Raw genomic sequence first — 26,271 nt, 5'->3', positions numbered from 1 at the left:
GTTCTGGATTCCAGATGATTTGATATCTGTCTTACTTTGCCCTAGGGCAGAAAGGTAGTTTGTTTTCTAGAACTGTGATGTGCAGTATGGTAGCCAGTAGCCACATGCGACTGTTGAGCACTTACAATGTGACCAGTATGGCTCAGGAACAGAATTTTAATAATTAAGTTAAATTTAAATTTTTTTAATACATGCTTTAGTTATTGGAATATGTTTAAGTATGTCCAGAATAACTTGGGTATGTGAACACTAATTTAAAGTTCTAGAAGATGTACATCCTTGATGATAAAGACCAAGTCCTGGGTCTGGAGTGTGAGGAAGTGACTGGGTGGTGAGAGGGCTGGAGCTCTGTTGGTGTTGACGGTGTAGACGTCAGCCAGGTTGGCGGGTCAGAGCTAACAACGGGAAATCCAGGAGCACACTGAAGCATGTGGCACTGCATATCAGGCTGGCGCTTGAGAGGAAAGGGCCCAGCTGACAGGGCAAGAGGAAAGGTAGGTTGTAGGATAGAGCATGAAAGGATGCTCTAGGAAGAATGAAAGAGAAGTAAAAGTGTTTGTAGTAGAAATAAGATGAAGCGTCTCCCTGCTTTTTGTGAGGATGATAGGTGGCAAAAGGGTATCATGTTCTCCTGGTGAAACTCAAACAGCACGGAAGAGTCTCCCAGAGATGTGGGACCAGTGAGCAAATGAGGCAGGCGTTGTTAGGCAGCTGAGGACAGCTCTTTTGTGTCATGGAAGCGTTGCCACTATGTCACATGGAGAAGGAAACCTTTAGAAGAGTCAGCGGGACTCTTCATTCAGCAAACGTTCATCAACTACCTACTATGTGCCAGGCACTGCACTAGACGCTGGGGATACAAAAGTGAATATTCATAGCAGCACTATTCACAGTCACCAAAAAGTGGAAACAAACCAGATGTCCATCAGCTGCTGAATGGACAGACAAAATGTGTTTTTTTCATACAATGGGATACTATTTAGTCATGAAAAGGCATTAAGTACTGATTCATGCTATAGTATTGATGAACTTTGAAAGCATGCTAAGTGAAAGAATCCAGGCACAAAAGGCCACGTGTTGTATGATTCCATTTATATGAAATGTTCAGAATAGGCAAATCCACAGAGACAAAGTAGATTAGTGGTTGCCAGGGGAAGGGGATAGGGGAAAATTGGACTAACTGCTATTTATGTGTATTAGGTGTGGAGCTCTTTGGGTGATGGAACTATTCTAGAATTAGACAGTAGTGGTGGTTGCACAAAATCGTGAATACACTAAAAACTACTGAAGTATACATTTTAAAATGGTGAATTTTATGTTATATGAATTATACCTCAACTTAAAAAATGTAAAGAAAAAAAAGTGAATGAAGCAAATTTCCTCCCCTCCAGGGCTCAACAGACAGATTGCACATAACACATAATTATTGTACCCCATGGGTATCAACACAGAAGTGCATATCTGTGTGGGCCTGACCTAGTTTTGGGTGGTCAGAAAAGTCTTCCCAGAGCCTCTGTCTTTAAGGAGAAGTAGCTGGGACCTGGGAATTGAATTACTCAGATTTAGCTGTTTACTGCTTTATTTGGAAAATCTGTAAAGTTCCTGGGCCTTAGATAAGGCCCGTCTGCCTGAGGGTATGTCTTCTGCCCTGAAGGTCTCCACAGACTGAAGGCCTGGGAAACAAAAGAATACCCAGGGTGCAAGGACACTTCTAGGAGTGGGAAACCTCAGAGAGACCCTCTGTTGGTCGGCGCTCCCTGGTTCAGGACACAAAACCTTCCCACTAGTTTCAGCAGAAAGGATTGATTGCAGGGGTTGGATGGGAGGAGTTAAGAGATGTGACGTAGGCTGAGCACGGTCACTTCCCAAGTGTCACATTAGATCTGGGCTGCCTAGGATTCTGCTTCTGCCTCCATCATCAGGAAGCTAGTGAACAGCCTGTGGAGTTGGGAAGCTGGTACTGCAGCTGCTGACAAAGAAACCACCCACTTTGCCAAAATCAGAAAACCACCGTGACAGCTTCTGGCCCCAGGACCAGGTTACTTCTACTGTGATCCGCACCAGTGCAGTAGATCCTTTGTGCTTTTGCTGTCTCCTTCTCTAACTGCTACACGTTGAAAACTCCAGCAAATGCATCTCACTGATGGAACCTAAGTGGTATTCAGAACCCCAGGTGCAAGAGAGTGTGGAAAATAGAGTTGTTTTTTTCTCCTGCCTCCACAGTATAGAAAGATGCTAGATGTTGACTAAGCCAGTTCACAGAATCTGCCATAAGGTCCTGTACAGGATTTGGGTGGATACTCAAAACATAACTTTGGTCTGCTGCACTTTGGACCTGTAGATCTGTGCCTAGAGGATGGACACAGTGTAACCAGCAGTGACTTTTGGTCTCTCCAGTTATAAGACAACCTATTGCAAGGTCTGGTGATACTTTTGGCTTCTTGATTTCTCCATTTTCTTGGAGAAGGATGCAGACAGGCAAACAGGGAGTTGGACATGATTTCTGTCCAGGAAGTAGGGGGAACACGTACAGGCACAGGGATGGATCAGCCAGGGCAGAGTGTTTGAGCAATTGACAAGTTTCCAACCCAAACTACCCAGCCTGTAGTTTGTATCTCCTTCCGGCCCTCCCGTACCGTCAGTGGTAATTTATAGAAATCCTATGGACGCTGTTTAAACAGGGCTTGGGATCATGTTTGCAATCCCATATCAGTGGTACAAAGCTCAGAGAGGTGAAGCAATTTCCCCCATGTAACACAGTTTGCTGGCACCAGAGTGAAGACTCTAGCTAAACCCATTGTCCTGACTTTTCTACTTCCCAACCCACCTTGTATACCAGACTCAACTGTAAACTAAGCCTGTGATTTGTCAGCAAAGTTCTAAGAAATCCTGTGCCCAAGTGTGTGTTTCCCTTCGTGCTCATCACATGGCAGGCAAAGCACTGGTCCCAGATTGAGATTTTCAGATTGAAAGTGGAACTGACTTTTGGAAATGACTAAAACCATCCAAAGCAAAGTCTGGGAATGCTTCAGAGAAGAGGTGGCTTTAGAGCTGAGGTGTGCGGAGTGAATAGGAAAGTAGGAGGAGCCAGGAGAATAGCACAGTGTGTGCAGAGCTCCGCTCAGGGGCCGATGCCCAGGAGTGGGGAAGGTGACCTGCTGGCGGTGAGGCTCAGCGGTTGTTAGGCGGGGCCGTGGAAGGGAGGCCCTAGTGACAGTGCCCACAAGGGCATGTGTTCCCTGCCAGTGACAGATGTGGACCAGGCCAGCGGGAGGTTGAATAAGGGATGGGGAAGGAAGAGGGGGCGTGGAGGCCCGAGACCAGTTCAGAGGCCAGCACATGACCCAGCAAGCAGGGTGCGGTGTGAGTGAGGGCAGAGCAGGAGCCCTTAATTTGTTTTTCTTAAATGGTTGCATGTGATTTTATTTCCTTAAAAACTATTTAAAGGTAAGTGAGTTTGGGTGTTTTGTTCTAGGTCGAATGGTTTTTGCATTGCTTTAAAAAATAGATATTAATTAGAACCTGAAAAGCTAATTTAAACTAAAGTGCATTTGTGAGCGTCTTTGAATTTAAGCTTGCGTAAAGTGAGCACACAACATTATTGGCGTCATGCTTGGATTGTGTTTGAGAATAAAAAATGGGCTGGACATGAGGTTATGAAAGTAGTCATTAGAGAGCACGTTTAGCTTGAGCAAACACATTCACATATCATACAGATATTTTTAAGGCTTTTAGCTTAAACCGTGGATCTGAAATCCAGTTCCCGATTCAAAGAGTAATAATCGCACTTAAAGAGAACGTTGCACTCTGCAGGAAGAGCTCCCATTTATAGTATTTATATGGCAAATAGAATGGCGGGCCCTTTATTCGAAAACAGTGGAATATGTTTTTGGTTTAGGCACTTGAAACATGTTCTCCAGTCACCAAATAGCCTAAATTCTCTTTGGTGCTTTTCATATAAAAATCCAACTAAAATGCATGTGATCAAACTTATTTTTTTAATAGTAATTGAACTCCCCTCTTTTGTGGCTTGCAGGAGGTATGGATTTAGCCGCCAGAGCAAAGCAGAGAAGGTAAGAAAAGCTTGGCTAATGGGAGAGAATGTTTGAGAGACGCAAGCGCTCCTCCCCTTTGCCTCTGTCTGACACGGACAGGCTCCCGGCAGGGGTGGGACAGCAGGGCTCTGGTCCCTGGGCAACCCCGGGCAGCGGGGACGTGCCAGCTGCCTGCCTGTGGCCCCTGAATCTGCCTCGTGGCATCCCCGGTCTGTTGCTCCTGCAGGCCGGGGAGCTGAGGCAGCGCCTCATCGCGGGGCTGGAAGTGAAGGGTGATTGGAAGTCATGACACCAGGGTCAGACAGATGGCCTGCAGTAACTCGACAACTGTAGAGGTGAAGTCCAGTCCCAGAGCCCTGAGCGCTCCTCATCTGATGAGAGAGGCCCGACACAGGTGTGAACAGGCTGCTGGCGGTGAGAGAGAGCACAGCATGTGTTACAGGCTGGCCCTGTACTAAGACAGCCTGGTGTGGAAGAAACGGAAAGTCAAGATGGGGTTTTATAAGTTCATGAAAGAGCCTCAAGGATTTCTCTTCATTCATGTATTTTTTTTTGTATGTATCAGTATTCATTCATGATTCTTAATTGTCAGCAGCAGGGCAGGCATATAAATCTTACAGTGCCAAACCGTTCCTGTGTTCAGGCCCTTTGTTCAGGGCTCTACGTGTATTTTTTCACTTATTCCTCTGAACAACCCTATGAGGAAGATACTTATTTCTGTTTTTCAGGGCAGAAAGCTGAGGTTCAGAGAGGCTCAGTGATTGGTCTAAGATCACACAGCTCCTAACGTGCCATAATAAGAATCTGAACCCAGATCTGTGTGACATCAAAGCCTGTGCTCTTATCCACTGCCTTTTCAATAATGACATGCTAACTAAAGTGGCCAGTGGCCTCTTAAAAAGTAGAGTCCACAGCTTGAGATCTAGTAAAACCTCTTTCCTCATTTCCCTCCTGAGCCCCAGATTTTCTTGAATGAGACACCACTCCCCCTGCTGTTCTCCTGCCACGCCTCCTCTGTCCAGATCCCCCATTCCTCAGTCCTTCCGGGAAGCCTTCCCTGACCCCGGGCTCCCTCTGCTTTCTGTGGTCATTGTCTCGGTCCGTGGAGGGCACTGACGGTGACTTGGAGCATATGTTCTAAAACCAGACTGGCTGGTTTCAAATCCTAGCTCCTCCCCTTCACTGTGTGACTTTGGTCAGTATACTTTGTTGTGCCTTAGTTCACAGCATCTGTAAAATGGCAGAAACTGCACTACCTCACAGCATTGTTGTGAAGATTAAAATATAAAGGATGTAGAATAATCCAACCCATAGTGCACATCTACTAAGCATTAACTATCATCATTATTATTATCATTAACAATCATTTATGCATTCATTATGACATCTTCTTTTTTGGTTTTCTTATTATTTCTTTCACATTTGTGTTTTCACTCAACCAAACAGCCATTTCCTCCAAAGCAAGGTTTTTTTTCCGGTTTTGAGTGTCACGTGGCATCTAGTGTATAAGAATTTGATGTGTATGTGTAATATGTAATTTTAAGTCTGAAAAAAATGTCTATGTATATGACTATATTCTGAAATAAGGCAATTTGGTTATGATTGGAAAAATCATGAGACACCCATGAAATATTATTCACATTGGCCTTGCCTTATCATTCTCATGTAAGATGGCACATTTGAACTGGAAGTCTTATCCCCTGTAGATATATGCAGGCGCTCAGGTCATGCCCCAGGGTCAGTCATAGGCTTGTTATAGAAATGCATCTCAGAACTGGGATGGTCCCAGAAGGGTGTCTGAGGGCAGTCCTCTCGTTCAACCCTAGAAGACCCCAGTATCCAGAGAAGGCAAGCCTGAGGTTGCCAGCTGGTGAATGGCAAAGATGGAGCTAAAACCAAGAACCCTAGACTTGCAGCCCAGGTTTGGGAAGCAGCCGTTACTCCAGGTGTTCTGAGTGTGGTGCGGTACATTTAGAGCTTGAGCTGCGTCCACAGCCTGGAGCTTGAGCACCAGGGCAAGCAGTTTAGAGTCTTATCCTTCAGACCAGTGGTTTTCAAACTTTGCTGACCACTCTTGGCAGTAAGAATTCTGTTTTTCATCATGGTTCAGTACACACACACACACACTGCACACACCTGCAGATACAAACCCAAAAAGAAAAGTTTCACAAAGCGGTATATAACCCTTTACTACCTGTAGTGCACTTGGATGTGTTGTGTTCTGTTATTTTTATTTAGTTTTATTTAGATGCCAATCGTACCTGCTAAATTACTTTCATATCCCACTAATGGGTCTCTGCTGAAAAGCAGGCAGTGATCTTAAGGCAGTGATCTGCTCCTGGCAGGAATTAAAGTAGGGGAAGACCCAAGCAAAGTGTAAGGGTAAGTCTGGCAAAGGTGTATGACCCGATAGGAATTGCGTCGGCGAGCAGTTCAGAAATGGAGGCGGGCACTGGGCGAGACCCGAGGCTGCAGCTGCTCGGTCTGTGGTTGTAGTGGAAGCCCCGGTCTCTGGATCTCGCTTTCTTTCCCGGGGACTGGGTGACTTGTCCAGATCTGTGTGTTTTCTTTCACAGACTCATGCTCCTTTGCAGCGCTGTCCTTTCTCTACTGAATCTCCAACTGCAGTGCTCAGCTGTGTTCCCGTCTTCCCTTCCAGGCCGAGGACAAGAAAATGGCACTTCCCGCAGGGCTGTCAGCTGCAGAGAAAGCCGACGCCCGCGAGGAAGACGAGCTTCAGGCTGCTGAGGAGGTGAGCGGTCCATGTAGCCCCTGAGGTTTCCGCCTAAGTCTGTGGGGGAAATCTCGCTTTCATCCGCAGCCTTCCAGGATGGCCAGCTGCCTCCCACAGGCAGCTGCTGCTGGCTGGCCTTTCACGCCCTTTTCAGCTTCCTTTCATCACCTCCCATGAGGCTCACCGTAAAACGAGACCGGCTGAAACAGCCCTTGGATGCCACTGCGAAGACCTGTTTCGACACCCTGCTTAAGTCTTGTGTGGTCAGACCTGCTCACTGCTACCTCTCCCCGTTCTTCTTTTAGCAGCGTATTCAGTCCCTGATGACCAAGATGACTGCCATGGCACGTGAGGAGGTGAGGCAGGCGTGGTCCTGTGGGTGGGCGTGGTGTGGAGGTGGAGACTTGGCACCACCCCGGCTCTGCTATGAGGGGGCCTCTTCCGAGTGTCCACCTTCAGGGCCCTCTCGTTTCAGCACCCTGCTTCCCGTTTCCTTGGGATCTTTCTTTTGGAAACCATTTATATACATGCACGGTGTTGCCGTCCATGGGAACCTCTAGGAGGGAGATTTGAAGGACCCATGTGAAGACAGGCTGTCCCAGCTGGGATGGCATCACAGGGCCTCTGCAGGAGAGCTGTGGTTCAGCCCTGCCCCTCCATAACTGCATGTGGCATCCCGTGCCAAAGGAGCCCTGGTTTCCCTCCTACACCACCTAGGTAGATGATAGGGTCCTAAATTTGTATTCACTCCTCCCAGAGCTCATGACCTGTGTAAAAGGTTTAACCAAGTGCCTTGAAAGGAGAATTCCTTTTTAGGGCAGGAGGGGCCTGTGGCAGTCAAGAGATAGCTCAGGAATTCTGAGATCCCTTTTCCTCTCCCATTTGTCCTTTTTTCCTCTGAGTCCTATGCCTGCCAAGTTCCCTTCAGGCTCTTTTTAGTGATCCTCAGCAGTAAAAACCCTGGAATGATTTTCCAGAATACCCAGGGTCCGAGGAGAATCTAACACAGTCTGCTGAGTGACTCAGGAGGAGGGAGGTGACTTCACCTTCGCCCTGAAGCTTGTTTTCTCCCTTCCGTGTTTCCGAACACATGAGCAAAAGCCAAATTATTTTTTCCCCTGGGAATATTATCTATTTTACTTTAATAGTGTTCAGGGTTTCCAGTGGTGTGAAAGACAGTGCACGGCCTTGAGAACACCCCCCCACTGTGATTGCAGAGCCGTCTGACCGCTAGCTCCGTGGGCCAGATCGTGGGCCTCTGCTCTGCCGAGATCAAGCAGATTGTGTCTGAGTATGCAGAGAAGGTATGTGGGGACCCAGCTGGAGCCTTTGCCTCAGATAATGCCCCAAGGCCTTCTCCTGCTTCCCTCCCCCCTCCCAGCAGTGAGGGAGGCAAGTTGTAATTCATCAGCCACGTTTGTCCAAAACATGTACCATACAGAGCCATCCGCAATTGCCTACCCGTTAGCTGAATTCATCTTCTTCTGCAGTGCCTGTTTTTCTATAAATATAAAGAGAAAACCTGTCCCTCAGAGCAGTTATTGCATCTGATAAATGGATGTGTTAGGTACAGCACCTGCGTCTTTCCTTCTCTACCAGGCTTCTTATAACTTGGGCTCAGTTTGGTGATGGGGCTGAGGGATGAAACTTTGCCACTTAGGAGATAAACCCCATAAGTCAGCCAAGCCCAAGGCAAAATTTTGTGTTCTGCTTTATTAAAAGGGTATAGAATGAACAAAAGCCTGAAAGTCATATTTCAGCGTTAGATTTTTTTCCATCCTAAGAATAGGCAGCAGGACCTTGAATATTTCAGGGAGACAGTGATTAATCATTTTGCACATAACTGATTCTGGTCTGGCTGAAATGTAGTATCGGTAAAATCAGATTTACAGGGCATTGTTTCACATCCTTCCTTCCCCACGTTTTAGTGGCTGCCCCACTAAAACTTTGATGTCCGTTGAAGCATCCAGCTTTGCCTTCCCTGTCTCAAAAGGCTTGACGACAAATTAGCTCTGCCCTGACCCTCTGAGCAATATTCTTCTGAAGCAGTTGCACAGATGATGTAGTTGGGGAACAGGTGCCACCTGTAATCTGGTAGTTATAATCTGCCGTAAACACAGCAGGTGGTCATCTCCCGCCAAGTGAGGGGCCTTCTGAGCAAGACTGAGTAAAATGGCACAGAGTAGCGCTTACCAGAGGGGAGGAAGGCAGAGGGAGGGCGAAATGGGTAAAGGGAGTCAACAGTACGGTGACGGATGGAAACAACTTTTGTTGGTGAACACACTTTCAGAAGTCGAAATAAAATGTTGTACACATAAATTCATGTAATGTTATAAACCAGCTTTTTAAAAATGGCATAGAATGTCTGGGGAATGGAGTTCTCTTGTTTTCCCCACCCTCCAAATCAATGCTTCTTAACATGGGTTTTCTAATCCAACTTTCATAGAATCCAGAGTATCCTGTATTTTAAGTTACCACCTAGAAAAGGTGACAGTTGTCAAAGTGTCATCTGAGATTTGACCGGAAAAAGATTTAGGTCATCCTAAAAGTACCAGTAAAATCAAAAGACTTGAAGACATAGTTGTGGAAAGAGTGATTAATTCACTGCCCTAAGAAGAAGTTATCTTGGTGTGCAGTCAGCTCACACACCTGAGTGGCAAGAGGGTGAGTCTGTACCTGCCCTTAGGTTGCCACATAGCTTTGCTGAATCCAGTTTTTACAAAAAGACAAATGGATGGGGCACTCACTGCGGTTCCTACGGGGACTCTGATGTTTATCTTCATACTTGCCCACTGCAAGTAGATAGGAGCTCAGGTTATAAGAGGGGAAGCAAGTAGGCAGACCCTCCTTAGTTTACCTGTCCTTGCTTGCGAGTCTTGAAGCTTACCTGTCTTCCCCGTCAGCTCAGCAATTCCTGCTGGGTCTCTATCCCCTGAGCGTTCCCTACCTCACCCTTGTACAGTGATCTGATGGCTGCATTCTGTATTCTTGATTCTCCACATCTGTTCTGTTCTTCCAGAAAAGAGTGAAATAGTAGTTTTGGACAGGTCTTTTTCCAAGGACGTATGTAATTAAAACTTCTCATGGAGAATTGGAGTTCACCAGTTCATTGCTTGATTGTCTGTGTTGTTTGCATTAAATATATAGCATTAAAGACGAGTGCTTTTAAAATTAAATTGCCTTTAATCCTGTTCCCGTATCACAGTTATTTCACATTTGCATATTTAATCCAGTGTTTGTCCCCAGTTAACCATGGTAACACCTAGTTGCAATCATCATGTGTGTCTAAAAGGTAGAACAGTGTAGTTAAAAACACAGCATTGGAGTCCTATCTTGGTTCATGTCTGTCTCCTCAACTTCCCAGCTGTGTGACCTTGGGCAGTTTATTTAACTTCTTTGCTCTAGTATCTTCATCTATAAAATGGGAATAATATAACTTTCCTGCCACGGCGTTGTGAAGATTAAATGAAATGTGAACAAAATGCCTAAAACAGTTCCTGGCACATTATAGCCATGCACCTAATGGTAGGCTTTATTTGCACTTTTACAATCTGCTTTTTTTTTTTTTTTTTGGTCACATCAAATTCTAAACATTTTCCATGTTTCTAATCTTCAAAATAGTTTTTACATGGATCTGATAAAGTAATTCATTACATTTCAGCTCATTTTTTATTATGTTTAATCCTTTAACCTATGTAGAGTTCATTTTTATTTAGTCTAAATGTACATCCAGCCTAGTTTTCCTGCTCCTACCCACTTAATATCATTTACCAAATAACTTCTTTATACTCATTTGGAGATACTTTGTTATATTTTTGTATTTTAGATCTAATTTAAACTATGCATTTTCTTGCTCTATTGGTTTATACTTCTATTTTTATGCAAGTTCCATGGTAAAATCATGTTTGCTTTTTTGTTTTTGTTATTTGCTTTATTTGTTTGCTATAGTCTTGTCAGTGTCCTCCAGCCAGAGACCACTAGGAACATACCCACAGTTGAACAGGTTGGGTTTATTGCTGGTTGCAGTGAGGGAGACCACACACCAATGGGGAATCATACAGCATCTCAGTAAGGAGGCATTAGGAAAGACTTATGGGATTCAGACTTGTTTTAGGGGATTTGGGGGAAGGTTCAAGAAAGTAGAGCTTTGCTCTGTGTTGTATGCCTTAAGGAGGGGCAATTCAGTGAATGGAATCTAAAGAAATCTATGAGACGAGGGAAGTGAATCAAGGTTAAAGCTTGTATGCCCGTGTTATCTGGTATATGGGGATGTTTGATCATTTAGGGGATTTGAACAATGTTCGGTTTTTGTCCGTGTACAAGCATGATTACAGAGTGGTCGGTCCTTGTGGTTGTCTGATGTCGCTGTTCTCTGGAATTATTTATATTTAACACCGAAGCCTAGTATACATGCAGGCCAGCTCCCAGCAACATCAAGGCCTTGCTGAGAGTACCAGATTAGCTCTCAGATGTCAGGGGCTGCTTTTCTCTTTCTCTGAATTTAGTTATGTATTGCTGCACAGGAATAGTACACAAATGCGGTGGCCTAAAATAACATAGTTTATTACTGCACTTGCTGTGGGTCGGTGGTTGGCACAGTGTAGCAGGGTCCTTTGTCTCAGACTCTTACAAGATTACAGTGAAGGTGCTGACCTGGCCTGCAGTCTCCTCTGAGGCTTGACTGGAGAAGGATCCACTTCCAGGTTCACATGGTTGTTGGCAGCATTCAGTTCCCTGACACCCACTGGCTGAGGTCAGCAGTTCTGGCAGTCAGCTGGAGGCTACCCTCAGTTCCTTGCCAGGTGGGCCTCCCCAACATCGCTTATTTCATCAAAGCCAGCAAAGGAAGCACCTCCCCACAGACAGACATTACAGTTTTATGTGGCATAATTATGTACATGCAATTACATGCATCCCACCGCGTTTGCAGAGACTGTGGGGCTCTGTTAAGGTTGCCCACCACAGCGTATTTGTTTTTAATCTTACTGCCATAAATTGGGCTGAAACAGGGCACTGGCAATTCATGTAAAAACCCATGCCCCTACCTTCCTGGCCTCAGTAATGAAACCCTTGAAAGTAGAGATGGGATTGAGGAACGCTCAGGAGGAAAGCCTTTGGTGGCACTTGAAAGAAACCCAAATTAGGCTGAGATCAGGATGGATTTTTGCTTGGTGAAGAAAAGGGACACGATAACTTCGGGAGGATGGAAGTGTGAAAGTGATTTTGTGACTAGGGAATGAGTCAAACAGCCTGCCTGGTGCGAGTGGTTGGAAAGTCGACAGGCATTGAGAGATAAAAATGAAGTAAAAAAGATGTGCAGGCTTCTCTTTCATTTGTAAAGTTCACAGGTTCTTACAACAGTGTCACATGGTACATAATCCGTGTTTTTCAGAGCAAGTCCCTGAGATACATAACTCAATTTAATATGGTTCCTGTAAAGCAGGGAAGAGGAGTGTGAATAAGCTTCCAGATAATATAATTCATGAGTGTCAGCAGGCTCCGGCCGGGGAGACCGTCTCCCTTTGTTTCCAGAGGGTGACACTCTTCCCAGAATGTACTTGGTGAGGCGCCGCTGTGCTTCGTGGTATTACTGACCAACACGCTCACTGCATCGTAGCGTTCATTTTTACAGGGAAGAAGAATCTAGTACTGCGATTTGCAGAAAACTAAAAGCTTGACTGTCCCCAAAATATTTCCACTCTGCTATCCCAGAAGGAAGGAAAGGAAGCTGAGCCAGGCAAGGCTGGGCCAGGGAAGGTTCAGGGTACCTAGAAAGGCAGGAGGGGACTCTCCTCAATGCCGCATGTTGATCAGCTGTACACCGTTTTGACTCATCTGCAACTAAATCATTCTTGGTCAACATCTCCCTGAGACAGGATCTGAAAACATTTTGTACATCTAGAGGCACAGATCTGTCTTGGGGAATCAGAAGAATCTACCCTGAGTGCCTTCTCAGTGCCAGGTACTTTAAAAAAATTTTTTTTTATTAAAGTATAGTTGATTTACAACATTACATTACTTTCGGGTGTACAGCATAGCGATTCAGTATTTTATAGACTATACTCTGTTCAAAGTTATTACAAAATAATGGCTGTATTTCCCTGTGCTGTACAATGTGTCCTTGTTGCTTATCTATCTTATACGTAGTACTTTGTATCTCTTAATCCCATACCCCTATCTTGTCCCTCCCCCAACCCCTCTCCCTACTGGTAACCACTAGTTTGTTTTCTATATCTGTGCATTTGTGTTTTTTTAGATTCTATATATAAGTGATAACATACAGTATTTGTCTTTCTGTCTTATTTCACTGAGCATAATACTCTCTAGGTCCATCCACGTTTTTGCAGATGGCAGAATTTCATTTTTTACAGCTGAGTAATATTCCATTGTGTGTGTGGGGTGTGTGTGTGTATATACACCACATCTTCTTCATTCATCTGTTGGTGGACGCTCAGGTTGCTTCCACATCTTGGCTGTTGTATAAATAATCCTGCTATGAACATTGAGGTGCATGTATCTTTTTGAATTAGCATTTTCAGTTTTTTGGACATATACCTAAGAGTGGAATTACTGGATTATATGGTAGTTCTATTTTTAGGCTTTTGAGGACCCTCCATACTGTTTTCCATAGTGGTTGTATCAATTTACATTCCCATCAGTAGTGTACAAGTGTTCCCTTTTCTCCACATCCTCACCGAAATGTGTTATTTGTAGACTTTTTGATGATAGCCATTCTGACAGATGTGTGATAGCTCATTGTGGTTTTGATTTGCATTTCTCTAATAATTAGCGATGTTGAACATCTTTTCGTTTGCCTGTTAGCCATCTGTACCTCTTCTTTGGAAAATGTCTGTTCAGATCTTCTGCCCACTTTTTAATTGGGTTGTTTGTTTTTTTGATATTGAGTTGTATGAGCTGTTATGTATTTTGAATACTAACCTTCTGTGGGTAATATCACTTGCAAATATTTTCTCCCATTCCAACAGTCGTCTTTTTATTTTGTCAGTGGTTTCCTTTGCTATGCAAAAGCTTTTAAGTGTAATTAGGTCCCATTTGTTTATTTTTGCTTTTATTTTTTTTTGCCTTAGGAGACAGATCCAAAAAAATATTGCTACGATTTATGTCAAAGAGTGTTCTGCCTATTTTCTCTTCTAGGAGTTTCATGGTTTCAAGTCTTACATTTAGGTCTTTAATTCATTTCTAGTTTGTTTTTGCATATGGTGTTGGGAAATGTTCTAATCTCATTCTTTTACATGTAGCTGTCCAGTTTTCCCAGCATCACTTGTTGAAGAGACTGTCTTTTCTCCATTGTATATTCTTGCCTCCTTTGTCATAGATGAATTGATCATAGGTGTGTGGATTTATTTCTGGGCTTTCTATTCTGTCGCATTGATCTACGTGTCTGTTTTTGTGCCAGAACCATGCTGTTTTTGCTTTCTGTAGCTTTGTAGCATAGTCTGAAGTTAGGGAGCATGATATCTCCAGCTTTGTTCATTTTTCTCAAGAGTGTTTTGGCAATTTGGGGTCTTTTATGGTTCCATATAAATTTTAGGATTATTCTAGTTCTGTGGAAAGTGTCATGGGTATTTTGATAGGGATTGCATTAAATCTGTAGATTGCTTTGGGTAGTATGGCCATTTTAATAAAATTAATTCTTCCAATCCAACAGCACAGGATATCTTTCCATTTCTTTGAATTATCTTCAATTTCCTTTATCAGTGTTTTATAATTTTCAGAATATAGTTCTTTCACCTCCTTGATTAAGTTTATTCCTAGGTATTTTTTTTTGACACAATTTTTTTTTTAAACCAGATTTTATATTTTATTCAAATCACATTTATTTTAAATTTATTTATTTACTTATTTATGGCTGTGTTGGGTCTTCGTTTCTGTGCGAGGGCTTTCTCCAGTTGCGGCCAGCGGAGGCCACTCTTCATCGCGATGCGCGGGCCTCTCACCGTCGCGGCCTCTCTTGTTGCGGAGCACAGGCTCCAGATGCGCAGGCTCAGTAATTGTGGCTCACGGACTTAGTTGCTCCGTGGCATGTGGGATCTTCCCAGACCAGGGCTCGAACCCGTGTCCCCTGCATTGGCAGGCAGATTCTCAACCACTGCGCCACCAGGGAAGCCCATGCTTTTGATTTTTGACTGTCAGTTCATACTGCTTGGAAATTTATCTATAGAAATTCTTTGAGACCTAGAGTTGAAGCTCTGTTCTTCCAGAGAGGATTTTCTTTTGCTCTGACACGCATTTGGGCACACCCCAGCTCAGGCCCATTGTACACATAGTCTTGACTTGTAGGTTTTTTGGACCATCCAGGTAGTGTGTGAATTTAGATTATATAACTGCACAAGGGCAAATCTGTTGTCACAGAATCTCATTGCAGATTTTTTTTTCCTCCTACATCTGTGTCAAGGATTATGCAAAGCAGTTGTTGAATTGTAAAAATCAAAGCCTGAGGGCTTCCCTGGTGGCGCAGTGGTTGAGAATCTGCCTGCCAATGCAGGGGACACGGGTTCGAGCCCTGGTCTGGGAAGATCCCACATGCCACGGAGCAACTGGGCCCGTGAGCCACAATTACTGAGCCTGCGCGTCTGGAGCCTGTGCTCCGCAACAAGAGAGGCCGCGACGGTGAGAGGCCCGCGCACCGCGATGAAGAGTGGTCCCCACTTGCCGCAACTATAGAAGGCCCTCACACAGAAACGAAGACTCAACACAGTCATAAATAAATAAATAAAAGAACGTGAATTTCTTTAAAAAAAAAAAAAAAAAATCAAAGCCTGAGATCAACTGGTTTTGGCAAGTACTCTCAAGAAAAAAGCCAACCTCCATGGGTACACCTACCTCTTGGATTCCCACTTTTACTAACTTTTTGGCCTTTTAGGATTTCTTACATTCTTGCTAGCACATAGGTTTTTCTTTTTAAGATTAAAAAAATAAATATTTTATATTGTCTGTTTACTTGTTTTCAGTGGGAGGGTTTGTCAAGGTCCAGAAACTGAAGTTCATCTATTCAGTATGGAGAACTTGTGGCACCCTCATGAGATAAGGATCTTTTATTATTGACAGCTTAGTAGCCATATTTTAGTGGGGGAATGGGAGAGGGATGACATAGGAGAGATTCCTGTATTAGGAAGGTTGATATGTAGATAACCTTTTGGGTCTCTTTCATTATGAAAGTATATAGTTTTAGCTAAAGTAATCATTTTTTTGTTTCTCTTAGGAATTTACTATTTTGAACTGGACTAATATTATCGAGTGACATTTATATCTGGTTCCCCTAAGAACAGAAATTGCAAACATCTGTCAGTTATTAGAAAACATTGAATCTGCACTAGAAGTCATCTTAATCCACGCTGTGGTTTTGAAAGCACGTTCTTAATCTGAAATTGTTGAACAAAATTAGATTGGCACTTTAGCCCCTGCTCTAATGTAAACACAAAGGAATATTTATAGATGGTTGGCATTCTTTGAGAGATGTTGGGCTTTTCAAGTAAAAATCAGTTAATATACCCCGGGGACTTAATTTTTTTCTGTCCAGGATTGGCTGTAAAGCCCGTTCTCCTTTCTCCATCCGTCCAACTTTGTTTCATCCTTTAGGATCCAACTTGGTGATCTTCAGTTTTCTTCCCACTGTGACTGTCAGTGAACAGAATGTCAGATGAGCCATACTGTTTCAAAGACCTGTTGCTGCCCTCATCGGTCTAGTTCTTTTGGCTTTGAGGAGGGTATTGGAAAGAAATGAAAAGTTTCAGTTACTTAATAAAAAGTGTGTTTGAAATATAGAGCAATCAGCTTTCCGTTGACTAGGTTAAGAACTCTCTTCAGTTTCAGCTCTGGAATAAATGATTTTTTTTCTGTTACAAAAATAACTTCCCATTAAATAAAGCAGTTTGCACAGCACCATCTCTAGACTCGGGCAAATGGAGGAATTCACAAATTTATATGTACGGTGGGCCAGTTCGTGTGCATATTATTCATTTTAATTGCACTGGAGAAATGTCAGATGCGGAAATGGCACTTAATAGCCTGACATGTACATGAGTGCTTTGCAGATGCACGTTTAAGGGGCGGCACAGAGCAGTGAGAATTGCTACCTGGCAGCAAGAGAAAGGGTTTTGAAAGCCCATGTTTGCTTGGGACATACACTGTCATAACAGAGATGTAATAGTACGTTCGTATGGAGACTTGAGCATCCTGTCGGTGCACTACAAGTATTTTCTCTCTGGCTGGTTGAAGCAGCTGTCTAGTGAGGGTGGAATCAGAAAGCGCTTCCCCTCTCAGTATCGTGGGCGGGCCCACTGCATTGGCTGGAGTCAGGGTAATGAGGCTGCCCCAGTCTGTGAGTAGATTCCCAAGAGAGCCAGCCCCTTAAAGTAATGCTTCTCAAAATTCTTAGTTTCAGGACCCTATAAGAACCCTTAAAAATTACTGAGGAGGTCCTAAAAACTTACATATTAGTTCATTGACAAATAACAATGATAAATGCATTACATATTAACATCAGAGCAGTGATACCGTCACATGTCATATAACAGCTGGAAAATTTCACTGTACAATCATGAGAGAATGAGTGAAAAAAAAATCATATCCTAGTATCATTATGAAAAGGATTTTGACCTCAAAGACCCCCTGAAAGGATCTTAAGGGACCATGTGGCTAAAAATTTAAATTGAGAGAGAGGCAGGGGCAGTGGGGAGGAATAGCCAGCTAGCCTGGAAGTCCTCTTCCCAGGTTGCAAGCTAGCTACTGGTTTTCCTGCAGGAAGGGTTCTTGGAAGTGAAGTCAAAGGTCATAGTCTTAAACAAAGCTGTGCGTGTTGCCAGGTACACTGATGAGAGGGTGTGGAAGCTGGGTGGGAAATGCAGTTTTCATTCTTTGGGGACCTTGGCCATAAAAGCAGTTTCTCAGCAGGAAGGCATGCTAAGAGGGGGAGACATCATCCAACTCATGCCAAAGGTGCAGGACAGCACTGAATGAGTATGTGCCTACCCCTCACCCCCACAGACCGGAGGAGGGAGGTCTCACCGGGAGGTGACCGAGACGTGGGTCCCCTGGAGACTACTTGCCCACAGCTTGACCTGATCCAAAGCCAGAGAGACAGCCAGAGGAGGTCAGGGCACTCAAGATAATCCTGACATCAAACATAGAGACCTACCACGTGGGGTAGTTCCTATGATTGGGGAATTAATTCCATTTCAGACATCAATAAATCATGAGACGGAAGGTTTACGTAATTCTGCTAGTAAAGCAGAACGCTCTGAGGATATGCCAGTGACATTTTGGAAATCAGTATCAAGGGAATCTAAGCTGGATGTTAAAACCCAAATCTGAAATGAACTATAAGAAGAAAGCTACTAAATATATAACAGACAAAAGTGGCCAAATTGATAACATAGTTCAGGATGATGTAGTCCAAGTGGAGGAGATATAATCAGTTAATTATAATTACGTTTCTGACAAGTGATTGGAAAATCAAGAGGGAGTGCTCGTTCCTTTTCCCCCTTTTTTTACGCTCTCGAATAATTTTCAGGAACAGTTCTCCTTCCCTTGACTGCAGGTTGTAAATATCTTGATGTGCCCAGAGTTAATTGCATTTTAAAAGTTAACTCCAGAATGAAGAAATTCAGATAAGCTGGAGTGTGTTAGTTGACATTCTCCAAAGATCCCTGGTCTCAAGGCTAGCTAGTCTGTAACGCCTGGTTCTCCTTTATGGCCTAGCAGCTCACAAGGTAGAAAATGATGTTTCCTGCCATTTTATGCAGCCGTATCTTGCCGGTTGACTCCCACCTCTAGAGTCATTAAGCAGCAAAAAACTTATCCTCTATTAATAGTGCCTCTGACTTATTCAGGGAAATCCTTAACCAAGATAAGTGGTGACTGTACCATCCAGTTTCTTCTCCGTCTCACTTTTCTGTCTCTTTCCACCAGAGGTAAACCTTCCAAAACTTTGAAGCTCATGATCACTGTTAAAACATGCAGGGAAAATCAGATATTCATACAGTTTCGTTGTGCTTGGGCTTAAAATCAGTGATTAGCTTGGAATTGGTGTACTTCCAGTAAAGAAGGCAGTGTGGTTATAATGGGTGTTCATTGGCTGGTCATTGAAGCTGTCTATTCTGTGATCACCCAAGAAGTGTTTTAAAGATGCCTATTGGAATAGGGTCAAACTTCTTGTTTCTTGTTCCTGGGACTTCCCTCTCTGGGGTCTTGAGGCAAGTGTTTGTTTTCAGTATCTGCGCCAAGCTGCCCCCTTCTTTGCATGGTTTCTTGGTAACGTTGCTATGTTCATCTCATCACCCCAACCAGAAATCTCTCCCTTCCTCACCTCCCGTCCTGACAGTCTCTACGTCCTGTCCAGCCCTTCTTCTCCATCCCTTCGTCATTTACACAATTTCAGCACCTTCCTCCTGGCCCCTCTCAGCAACTCTCACCCCTCTCAAATCTATCCTCTGTGAACACCAGAGGAATAGAAATAAGAAATGGGCCCGTGGATGGGGAGAATAAGGTGAGAGAGAGACTGTTTCTTTTCATTGTAAGTGCTTCCGAATGGTTAAACTTTTTAACCATATGTTTATAATACTTTGATGAAAGTGAATCAATTCATCATTCTGGATAACTGCAGAATGGTCTTAATGAAGATACTAAGATGACCATGTTATTCCTCTATTTGAGACCCTTTGATGAGGACCTATTGCTTATGTGCTATCAACCTAACCGCAGTTATATTATCCCTGTGCTTCTGCACATGCTGTTCACTGTGCCAGGAATGTAGACTCTCTTAATAGGGCTTTTGGTCGTTGGGTCAACATCTTCTTCTCTGAATTGGGTTTTGCACTGGACCCCGGGGCCCCACTGGCTTGGTTGTGACCGGCTGCCCAGTAGTGTTCTGCCCAGACTGAGCAGGGACAGGGCTGTCTTAATGCACTGGGGTGGGCTCATTAAAGCCTTTGGGTCTTCCGTCTGTTTCCCACAGCAGTCTGAGCTATCAGCGGAAGAAAGTCCAGAAAAATTAGGAACCTCCCAACTACATCGTCATAAAGTGATTTCCTTGAACAAGCAGATTCTGCAGAAGACCAAACAACTGGAAGAGGTGAGTGTTTTCTTTCATAATTTTATTCAAGTAAAATAAAACCATTCTTCAAGAAGAGAGAAACTGGGGAAGGAGTTAAGATCTCCATGTCAGAATGGTCAAAGGAGATTCCAGAACAGGGGTCGACACTCGCAGGCCCTCGGGCAGTCCAGCCGCCACCTGTTTTTGTAAATAGTTTTATTGGAATACATGCACACTCACTTGTATACATATGTTCTGTGGCTGCTTTCAAGCTCCAGTGGCAGAATTGAGACCTACAGAGCCTAAAGTATTTACTGTCTGGCCCTTTACAGAGAATATCTGCCAACCTCTGTTCTAGAAGAAGATCACAGGGCAAGAAGAGCGTTTATTAATTCACAAAGATTAGCTGAGCACCGCTGTGCTGGGCACTGAACTAGGCCGTGGTGGTGAAAGAGGAACAAGTTACGATCTCTGCTCTCAGGGGTCGGAAGGTAGTGATGAGGAGACATACTCTAGACAAATACATCATTTTTTTCTGTCTTTATAAATTTAAATGCTTCAGCTCATTAATTTTAAATTATAGGGATAATACAAGCTCACTGTAAATAAACAAAATAGTATAGAACTGTATGAAGTTAAAAATGGGAATCCCCTTGTACTCTTGCCCAGTCCCATTCCCTAGAGCAACCCACTGTTTCCTAGGCTTTGCAAGCTCTTATATATGCTCATTCACCTGGGGAGAGGGGGTTGTCTGGTTATAAAAATTGAGTTTGTTTTTCACAGATATCTCTCTGTCAGTAATAGTAATGTCTAATAAGGACTTTTTTTTAGAGTAATTACAAAGTGCTTTTCAAAATTAACTCATTCAGGGACTTCCCTGGTGGCACAGTGGTTAAGAATCCACCTGCCAACGCAGGGGACACAGGTTCGAGCCCTGCTCCGGGAAGATCCCACATGCCGCGGAGAAACTAAGCCCGTGCGCTGCAACTACTGAGCTTGTGCTCTAGAGCCCTAAGGCCACAACTACTGAGCCTGCGCGCCTAGAACCCGTGCTCCACAGCAAGAGAAACCACCGCAATGAGCAGCCCGTGCACAGCAACAAAGAGTAGCCCCCGGTCGCCACAACTAGAGAAAGCCCGTGCACATCAACGAAGACCCACCGCAGCCAAAAATAAATAAGTTAATTAATTAAAAAAAAAATTTAACTCATTCAGTTCACACACCATTCTTGTGAAGGAGGTACTATTATTACGCTCATTTTACAAATGAAGAACTTGAGACACAGAAGTGAAGTAGTTTTGCCTGTGGTCACACAGCTTATTAGCAGTGGAACCAAGATTGGAACATATAGATCTACCTCATTCTTTCTGATGAAAGAACATCGTATATATACACAGTATATATGTACTGTAGTTTATTTCACCTGTCCTCAATTTATGAGGTTTTTTCCCCAGGACTTTTTTCCCAGTTGTAAATTTATGCTACCATGAACATCTTTGTACAGTCATCTTTGTGCAAGTATGTAAATATTTCTGTAAAACGGATTTTAAGAAGTGGAATTGCTGGATCAAAAAAATATGCATTTTCAATTTTTCTAGAAACTGTCAAATTATTCACCAATTGTTTTACTGATTTATACTTCTACCAATAGTATATGAGAAAATCCAAACTCTTTAAATCCAAGAACCTCTCCTACAAGGCCACGAGGGTAGAAAGTGACCAGGATTCTCCTGCGACCTTGGTGTTGAGAACCACGGAGAGAGCCTTAGCCCAACAGAGAGATGGAAGGAGGAGTAAAAGAAGGAGAAGGAATGAAGAACATGGTCCAATAGGGGAATATGCTGCCAAAGGCATAGAGCAGGAAGGCAGCTAGTAGATAGCTGACAAGAAACCTGAGGTTGAAGAAAGAGGAATCCAGAAAGGAAGTGTTAACCAGCAGCTGAAGTTTGGGGGGTAAGTCTCGGGGTTCATGATGAAGAAGAAGATGGAGATGGGAGAATCATGGAGGACTCCAGCAAGACAAAAACTTAGCTAAGCTATTGGGACAGCCCCTGTTAGAGAAAAGCTGGGCAGATCTGTGATTCGTTAATTAAAGAGAAGCGATGTCTTCCCTGTCAGGATCCAGCCCCCGTGTGTCTTTGTCGGTGACTCCTTCCTTGATGAGCAAGCCGACTCTTTCCTTGGCCTCCCCGGGGCCTGTCTGTGACCCAGCCCTTCTCACACTTTAATCCCCAGTTTACTGGTTCGGCTCCTTGAGGGAAAGGCCTGTGCCATGCTCTTTGCCTTCCACTGCACACCTCATTTGAGCAGAGCCTTGGGTACATGTCAGATGGGTGGGTGGGTGCAGGGGAGAGAGGGGGGCAGGAAGGTCGGTGAAGCAGGTGCGAAAATAGCAGGAAGACTTCCTGGAGCTTCAAGAGTTAAGTCATTAGGATTTCAAGAGAAAAACAAACTTTCTCCAGAAATGCTCTCATCTACTGGTGACACAGACAGGTTAATAAAAGTCCTCGTCGCACAGATGGCACACTTTGAAAAGCAAGAAGCCAGAGCCCCCCCTGCTTCCCTCCTCTCTCTCCTGCCCTCTGCTTGAGGTGGCTTCCTGAGAGGCCTGGCTGGAAATTCATCAGTTGTGAAGACTGGTAACTAGAAGCACAGTTTAAGAGTAATGATTTCTGAAGGTGACATAATTCTTAATAGGTTGCTTACAGGTTCAAAGATGGGCTGAGTTGGGAATTCCCTGGCGGTCCAATGGTTAGGACTCCATGCTCTCAACTGCTGGGACCCGGGTTCAATTCCTGGTCGGGGAACTAAGATCTCATAAGCCACACGGCACAGCCAATAAATAAATAAATAAATAAATGTTTTTAATGGGCTGAGTTACTTTGAAATAATCGTTGAGATACAAAATACAATTTCTCATTGTTAATTTGTACGCAGGTAACAACCAAAGTGTCTGATGAGACTTAACTGTGGTTTTCTACCACATCCCCTTTTCAAAAGTAGAAATGTAACAAACGCTTTGAGCTTTGAATGGAATGTTTTCAGATATCTAAAAGTTCATAGACAGCACAAGATATACCTTTTTTGTAAGGAAAAGGGAAATGACATTTTTGAGATGTAAGTTTACGATTGTATAACTTGGAGCAGTAAAGGTAGTTCATTTTCTTTCTCTTCACGTTGAAGTCCTGAATCCTTTCTTCTGTCTGGCGTTGTTTGCCATCCAGTCAAATTCTATGCTAGCATCTCGAGTGCAGCAATGCAGTTTGTATCCTGTGAACGGGCAAGTTTGTTAACTGAAGTGATTGTAGCCATACAAGGAAGTGAGACCTGAATTTGAACCCAGGCCTTATCAGTTATCAGCTACGAAACTTTAGTAAAGTAACTTAACCCCTCTGAGTCTTTATTTCCTCATCTGTTAAATAAGGATAATGTCTTCGTCCATTGAATTTAGTAAGGATTCACTGTTAGGATTTACGCAGAAAACCTAGTGTATCACCTGACATGTAGGTGGTGCTAATTGAGTCAAAAACGTCCATATTTGTTTAGTTTAAATCTTTCTGAGCTTCCCTTTTCTCATCTGTGAAATGCAGATACCTCCCATATCTGTGCCATTGTGAGGATCAGATGAGAACAGATGTCTTTTATCTTTCATTTACAGCTGCAGGCAAGTCATTCCGACCTACAAGCCAGATACGAGGAAAAAAAGAAAACCCTGACAGAGGTGAGCAGGTTTCCTTCCTCCATGGGTCTTGCTGGTAGTCGTTTGACCTGCACTGCTGATGGGATGCCTGCATCATCAGTCCATGTGGAGGGGTCACCATCCCCTCCTCAGTGCTCAGGCCCATCTGGGGACAAAGGACAGTCACATGGTAGTGCATGGCTCGAGCCATCAGTTTATCCCCACTGCCGTGTTCTAAGCCATCAGAGTCTGGGTGGGAGAGATCGCTTTGGGCTGCAAGGGTCAGGGAGGCTTCCTGAGGACAGTGGGCCTGACAGGCAAGGCGGCCACTTTGAAGAACACGGTGCGTCTTTCACAGTAAAGGGCCCCTGCTCCAGAACACTGGATTCCTTGAGAGTGAGAAGGTTTCTTTTTGTGAGATGACACGACTACAGAGGGTGTAATTTGTTGTTCACAATTGCCGGTGATCTCCTAGGCGGAATGGAAGAGGGGCTGCGGGTCTGTTTGACCCTGTGGTCCGTGTCCTGACCCAGATGGCGACCGTGCCGTCCTCCGTCAGCATCACAGCATACTTACCTCCCGCTTGCGACTGCCTCGGAAGCCAGGCGAGGAAAACAAACATTGGTGATACCAGCTCTGCCATGCGAGGAGTTTAGTTCTTTTTATTTCTGTCCCTGTTTCCATGGAAAGCTAATCCTCACCCAGGTCTGAAGAGCTCTACCCACTGTGATTTTGGTGCTCGGGCTACAGCTGTACTTCACAAGGGTCTCCCCGCGAGGGCCCCACCTAGTGCTTTCTGGACCACGTGGAAGCGGGACTGGCCTTCAAAGGCATCTCTGAAGCCGAGGCAGTCCCTATTTTTTTTTTTTTTAATTTCACATGAAATTTGCCCCTTTAAAATTGTCACTTCTCTAGCGGTATGCAGCACTTAGTTCACTGCTTTGCTATAAACCCAACAAAGCTTTGTAATTCTGAGCTGGACTGGTGGCTTCAATTATTGTCAGAATGTTTGAAAAGGGCAGACGCAAGGATGACAATTAGAGGAATTTTTCAAAAAATTCTTTCTAAAGATGCCTGTGTTGCATTTGGACACATCAGCTTTCTTTACACTATTCTGTGACTCCATTCCTTCTGGATTAGATGGCAAACTCCTGGGGTGGAATCCCTGCGGCTGTCTTACTTTTCATGCTACACAGTCCCTGGCTTGAAGTTTGCCAAGTCATGGATCCATCTTTCTATAACAATCTGGAAGAGATTAAAGGCAAAACATCTTGATATCAATTTCCCAAAACACTTACTTGTCTTAGGATATAAATCCAGAATGGCTATCAAGTCACTTTTGGTATTAAGCACTAAATCAAATATTTTTTGAGCCCCGTACAAGTGCTAGAAAGGTGGAAGGTATGAGTTAAGTCAATAATAGGAGATAGTCTTCCTATCCTCACATAACAGTAGCAGCTAACGTTACAGTGTGCTGGGTGTGCTCTGGGCACATCATTTGTATTAGTCATTGAATCTTCATAACAGCCCTGGCAACACACTGTTGATATCCCTGTTCTGCAGCTGGAGAAACTAAAGCCGAGGGGCCGTTCAGATTCCACGGCTAACAGTCTGGCACCAATGACCTCTTAGCGAGCTTGCTGTCTAGGAGGGCAGTCAAACTGATTCCCGTCTAGAAAAATGGGAGGCTGTCCCAAACCTAGTGCTGAACAACTTACATGGAAGACGGATTTGGTCAGAATACTGAACACTGTGAACCTGAATCAGTAGTAATGAACTTTGCCTTTGGGCCTCAATCTTCTTATCTGTTCAAGGCAAGGACTGGGCAGGATGAGCACCCTGAGCCCTTTCATGCCAGTGTGCCCAGGTTTTACCTTTTCAGCAAAACCTGCCTTGCAGGATAACCTGGTAGCACTGGAAAACAGGCAAGATCTGCCTTCCCAGTAACCTTAGGAAAAGTGAAGCGGAGCACGGAAGGTAGAGGACAGAAGGGAGCCCTGACGTGTGGCGGGGGGATGGGGGCTGCCGCAGGCCCCTGCGTTAGCGGAGGCCCCCAGGTTCTAGCCTGTGCGCTTTCAATTTCAGCAATCACAGCTTTGATTTTGTACGTGAGAGGTTCATTCTGTTTTAAATATGCAGTATCCTGTCCTGCCTCTCTGAGGGCATTAACTGTGTCTGAAGTTTTTCTTGATCTATAAACTATTCCTTCAGATCAGAATTCATTTGTTGAATTGATACATTTTTTATGGTTATATCTTTCTTCAAATGTTTGATAATTCTTCATGGTGTGCTTACTGTTGATTCTGAAATTTTCTGTTACCAACTGTATGGGTTCTGTGTCCATTTTATGCAGTGACTATTCTGGAAGGGTGGGTCCCACTGTTTGGTGGGATCAGCCAGTGGTACCTGATGTTCGGGGCTGGGGCACCGTCTCTGCTGCCGCGTGTTGCCAGCTCTCTGGGGGCTGCCCTGCCTCTGGGACCCATGCGCCAGCTCTTGGGTTAAGGGAGCCAGGCTTCACTGCGTAGCCCGCTGGCTCGTCCTGATGCAGACCCCAGCCCTGCACCCCAGGCCTTCCTGCGTCCTCTGGGTCCACACGGCAGTCCTCCACGGGCCCTTCCTCTCTGCTGCCATCTTCCTTGTCCCCGAGGTACCCAACTCCTGTGATCCAGCAGAATCGCCTGGACTTTCTAGGACTTGAGGCAAGAGGAGCTTGCTGCAGCTTGTGTTTGGTCTTCCATTTTCAGCT

At 44.3% G+C, this 26,271-nt stretch overlaps 1 protein-coding gene and 1 long non-coding RNA gene across 3 annotated transcripts in view; one reads left to right on the top strand and one right to left on the bottom strand.

Moving 5' to 3' along the window:
• CCDC93 (CCC complex scaffolding subunit CCDC93) overlaps positions 1-26,271 on the top strand; it is an 85,462-nt gene that overhangs the window by 31,894 nt on the left and 27,297 nt on the right. Inside the window, exons 8-13 of one of the 2 annotated variants that reach the window (XM_082397890.1) lie at positions 4,037-4,073; positions 6,715-6,807; positions 7,095-7,145; positions 8,007-8,093; positions 19,766-19,882; positions 23,502-23,564. In XM_082397890.1, coding sequence (XP_082254016.1) covers positions 4,037-4,073; positions 6,715-6,807; positions 7,095-7,145; positions 8,007-8,093; positions 19,766-19,882; positions 23,502-23,564 — 448 coding nt within the window. The remainder of the gene's footprint in view (positions 1-4,036; positions 4,074-6,714; positions 6,808-7,094; positions 7,146-8,006; positions 8,094-19,765; positions 19,883-23,501; positions 23,565-26,271) is intronic. The other variant, XM_082397891.1, reaches the window with a different exon arrangement.
• Positions 14,645-19,757, bottom strand: LOC309631492. The gene is made up of 2 exons (XR_014246309.1): positions 15,570-19,757; positions 14,645-15,244 (listed from the first exon to the last, which is right to left on the bottom strand). It is a non-coding gene; the product is annotated as an uncharacterized lncRNA (long non-coding RNA).

The sequence above is a fragment of the Balaenoptera borealis genome (assembly GCF_965194805.1).
Source record: "Balaenoptera borealis genome assembly, chromosome: 6".
Lineage (NCBI taxonomy): Eukaryota > Metazoa > Chordata > Mammalia > Artiodactyla > Balaenopteridae > Balaenoptera > Balaenoptera borealis.
The sequence above is the reverse complement of the archived record's forward strand: the minus strand, read 5'-3'. Positions and strand labels throughout refer to the sequence as shown.